This window comes from Oratosquilla oratoria, unplaced genomic scaffold (genome assembly GCF_046742065.1).
Source record: "Oratosquilla oratoria isolate Oo_2021 unplaced genomic scaffold, ASM4674206v1 SCAFFOLD150, whole genome shotgun sequence".
Taxonomy (NCBI): domain Eukaryota; kingdom Metazoa; phylum Arthropoda; class Malacostraca; order Stomatopoda; family Squillidae; genus Oratosquilla; species Oratosquilla oratoria.
The window spans coordinates 200,001-205,000 of record NW_027467505.1 but is presented as its reverse complement, the minus strand read 5'-3'; the positions used below and the strand labels follow the sequence as shown (position 1 = coordinate 205,000).

The following is a 5,000-nucleotide window of genomic DNA, read 5'->3' as shown; positions in this document are numbered from 1 at the left end:
AAAGTCGAGGGTAAATTTACTTACTACGGTGAATATAACAAAAGAAAAAATTAAAAGGTGTATAGAGAAACTCAAAGTTAATAAAACACCAGGGCCCGACGGTTGGCATCCAAGAATCTTAAAGGAAATGAAAAATGAGATTGTTGTTCCATTAGAAATTATTTTCAAGAAATCCATCATATCCGGAGATGTCCCAAGAAAATGGAAGCTAGCTAACGTTACTCCCATATTCAAAAAAGGTGACAAAAAGAAGCCAAATAACTATAGGCCTATAAGTCTGACTTCAATTGTAGGAAAAATAATGGAAACTATCATCAGAGATGCTATCGAACATCATTTAGAAAGTAACCGTTTGATAAATGATAGCCAGCATGGTTTCAGACGGAAACGTTCTTGCGTGACTAATTTACTCGAATTCTACAACACAGTTATCTCGATTTATGACAAAAGTAACAATATAGATTTAATATATCTAGACTTTGCAAAAGCTTTTGATACCGTCCCCCACGAAAGACTAATTACTGAATTAGCTTCACACGGAGTAAGTGGACTAGTAATTGGCTGAATGATCGAAAACAAAGAATTGTTTTGAATGGAAATAATTCTAGATGGAAAAATGTTACAAGTGGAGTTCCTCAGGGTTCCGTTATTGGGCCACTTCTATTCATAGTATATATAAATTATATAGACCATGGACTAAAATCTACTGTTTCCAAATTTGCTGATGATACAAAACTGTGCGGAATGGTAAATGATCACCTAAACCAATTAGATATTCGAGAAGATTTAGATAAACTACAGCAATGATCTGAAAAGTGGCTAATGAAATCTAACGCAAGTAAATGCAAGGTAATGCACATAGGTAAAAATAACAGTAAGTACGATTACAAGTTATTTGGAAATTCGTTAACAAAAGTGAATAGTGAAAAGAAATTCGGCGTAATTATCAGTAACGATCTCAAATCATGCAAGCAGTGTATTTCAGCCTCTGAGAAAGTAAATAAGATTCCAGGACTGATTGCGCGATCTTTTGACTTCAAAAGTCCATCACTCATTAACAAGCTATATAAATCGTTAGTTCGTTCACATTTGGAATATGCTGTTTCCGTATGGTCACCGAATCTCATTAAAGACAACGGCGAGCCACAAAACTGATTCCAAATATCAAAAATAAATCATACAAAAATCGACTAAAACATATGAATCTGTTTTCCCTAAAAAAGCGTAGACTCAGAAGTGACTTGATACAGGTCTTTAAAATTCTAAAGGGAATTGACAACATCAAAAGTGACACAATTTTCACACTGAATGAGAATCAGACATGAAACAATGGTCTTAAACTGTCAGGAAATAGATTCAATTTGGAAGTGGGTAGAAACAACTTCGCCAACCGTGTGGTTGGTGAATGGAATAGACTTCGTGCAGAGGCAGTGCAATGTAGTTCAGTTCGAAGCTTTAAGAATCACTTAGATAAACACCTAAGCAAGATGCTGTAATGATTATAATTTATTCTATATAATTTTTTAATTTTTTTTATCATTTGTCTGTTTGATCATCATTTATTATTAGCTATATATCAATCTATTATTATTGTCTATTTACCTGTTTGTTTATTATTTAACTATACCTATGCATTTATTTATGTATTTTATTTGTTATTTACATTATTATAGTTTTTACTTATTCATTTATTATCATTATGATTTTTTCCACATCCGACCTAGATATAGACCCAAAGGTCTTCTGTCCGCATGCTCCGGCTTTGTAATATATATATATATATATATATTATATATATATATATTTATACATATATATATATATATACATATATTTTATAATATATATATATATATATATATATATATATATATATATATATATATGTGTGTGTGTGTGTGTGTGTGTGTGTGTGTGTATACAAAATATATATATATAAATATACAATATATATAAATATATATATATATAGAGAGAGAGAGAGAGAGAGAGAGAGAGAGAGAGAGAGAGAGAGAGAGAGAGAGAGAGAGAGAGAGATCAAATGACAGATGAGAGATTTTGGGTGGTGGAAGTAAAACGAAGATGCTCTAGGAATAGATTATACTCTTACGTTACGACCATTTTGGTCTTCTTCGGAGAGTTGTCTACAGAAGGTTTTACATATCACTTTTTTATATCACACCTGAGGGGCCTCTCGGTGATGTAAAAAAGTGACAATCTTGAAATCTTAAAGACACCCTCTACTTTGGTTTAATTTAGTATAAAGTCTTTCTGTCCCAAATTTCAGAACAAGTAAAGACGTTTCAGAGGTTGCTACCAGCCTTTGAACATTTTGTATGTGGTTATTTTTCATCTCGCTCTCTATGTATGCACAGCAATTATACTGTAGCAAAGGGTAAAATGTATGTTTGTTCAAAACTTGCAGTCAACAACACATAGTAGTCATTACAGATTTTCAATTGCCTTTGGTAACCCTTGCTCCTCATCCCCTTTTCCCCACAAATGCTATGGCTGTAGCTGGCGTCTAGCTGAGTCACTTAGTACCATCACTGTCTTCTCTGAGAGTGGTTGTCTTGCTGTTGTATTCATGGAGCGGGATACGCGTCATATAACAGTTGTCTAGAGTCATATAACAGTTGTGTGTGTCTATATATATATATATGTGTGTGTGTGTGTGTGTGTGTGTGTGTGTGTGTGTGTGTGTGTGTGTGTGTGTGTGTGTGTGTGTGTGTGTGTGTGTGTGTGTAAAAACATAAGATAGTTTCAGCGCTAATATCCCTGTCAGACCTACGCACGGATGCCGCGGATGGCTGCGTAGAGAGTGCGGGCATGGCGGTACGGAGGCAGTACGGATTTTTGTCAATTATAGCCAAAATTGGCGTAGACAGTACGGAGACAAGACGGATACAGCACGGATTGAGCGGCAGATGGTCCAATTTGACGTGATTTCCCGCGGATGGTGGCGTATACAGTACGATAAGATTATGGACGTCACGGACACAGTACGGTTGGCACTGGAGAGTATGGACCTCCAGGCGCGGAGGCAACACGGAGGCCGCGTATGGAGTACGTAGAGACTACGGAGGCCACGGAGGGAGTACGCATGCAGTACGGAAAGTGCAGATACAGTGCGGATGTATTATTACAGTACGGACACAGTACGGACGAACGCTAGATTGTCAATGTCCCTATATATACGGCTGTATTGTTTGGGCCCAGATCATTCAGCTTTCTGAGTACTCACAGAGTACACCAAGATGTGGCTTACAAGTGAAGAGAGGAGACTGGTACAACTCACGGAATTGGTTCTTCAATAGATACGGGTTGCGCAAACCACCTTGCACTTGGAAAGTCAGCAAGAGCTGAAGAGAAGTGAAGAAGAACGCAGAGCAAGAAAGGAGGAGATACAAATAACCAGAAAACAGAGAAGACAGTGGGTCAGACAGTGGTTACTCAGAAGACCAATGTATGGCTTGTATGAGAAGCTCATGCATGAATTGAATGAAGAAGATCAAACAAGCTTAAAAAATTTCCTTAGAGTTGATCCCGACATCTTTATGGAATTTCAACGTCGTGTAGGCCCACGCATATAAAAGCAAGACACCTACTTCAGGAAGGCCATCCCATCAGGACTTAAGCTGGCAGTACCCTGAGATACCTGGCTACTGGTGACAGTTACAAGTCTCTGTCATACTCCTTCCGAGTTGCTGCCAACACCATCAGCGTCTTCGTTCCTAAAGTGTGCCAAGCCATCATCGACGAGTACTCTCCCGAGGTTGAGGTTTGTCCTACCACACCTGACGCCTGGAAAAAAATTGCCTCAGGTTTCGAGAATCGGTGGAATTTCCCGCACATGATTGGAGCCATTGACGGGAAGCACATTGCCATGAAGAGGCCAAAAAATAGTGGGTCGTTCTACTACAACTATAAAGGATTCTTCTCCATTGTTCTACTGGCTGTCGTTGACGCTGACTACAAGTTCCTATACTGTGACGTGGGCCACAATGGTGCTTGTTCAGATGCAGGCATTTTCAATGACACAGAATTGAAGGCCTACCTGAAGAATGATGAGCTTGGGCTACCCGATGCAGAACCTCTACCTGGAGATGATATACCAATGCCGTACTTCCTAGTGGGTGACGACGCATTTGCTCTCAAGAACTGGCTCATGAAACCACTACAGATTGTCAAGAGCAAGGAGAGTTGTGGAGAATGCATTTGGCATTACTGTCAATTGCTTCCGATGCCTCCTGACCACCATGCCACAGCAACCAGAGACAGTCAGCACCATAGCGTTGTCGTGCTGCATCCTCCACAACTTGCTACGCATCAGAAGACCAAATGCAGAGCTTCCTGTAGAGATGGAAATCCCTGATACACACAAACTTTTGCCGGGCACCTGGAGAGAAGGGCGTGAACTTCGAGACATGGAAGAAATCTACAGAGGACAAACGAATGCGCAAGCGAGCAGGCAAAGGCAGTACTTGGTGGAGTGCTTCAACTCTGAAGCTGGAAGTGTCCCGTGGCAGCTCGACATGATCTAGACATTTTTTAATATGATAATATATTTTAATATATTAATTTTGATATAGTAATATATTTTATTACACTAAGGAAAGAAATGTAAACAGCATGTAACACCAGAAAGATTTTTATTTGCATCTTACAAATTGAAAAAGAAAACATGAGAATATACAGCAGATGAAAACTACAAATAAAACAAATGCAACATATTTTTCAAAAATTCGTTTCCTTTTTTTCTACTAAATCACCTGCAATTACTGAGGAGTGTTTGGTCGCGAATCGCTTTGTCTTCGAGATGGGCTCGAGCTTGGTTTTGAGGGTTTGGGTGTGGAGCTCAGCTGATTCAGCAGACTGCTGTATGACTGGTTTCCCAGCTCGATGCTCGTATTCATCATGTTGAAGGCCTGGCCGATGATGTTACTGCTACTTCCTGCCGTGGGACGTGGGAGCGACTGCAGCTGAAAGGAGGCAGATAG

General features: G+C 39.2%; 1 protein-coding gene across 1 annotated transcript in view; it reads right to left on the bottom strand.

Annotated features, from left to right (window-relative positions):
• Positions 1-4,766: 4,766 nt before the first annotated feature.
• Positions 4,767-5,000, bottom strand: part of LOC143022724 (uncharacterized) — a 1,492-nt gene continuing 1,258 nt past the window's right edge. Inside the window, exon 2 of the mRNA XM_076181071.1 lies at positions 4,767-5,000. This exon is cut by the window's right edge and continues 420 nt beyond it. Within this exon, the coding sequence (XP_076037186.1) occupies positions 4,779-5,000 (222 nt within the window). The 3' untranslated portion in view covers positions 4,767-4,778.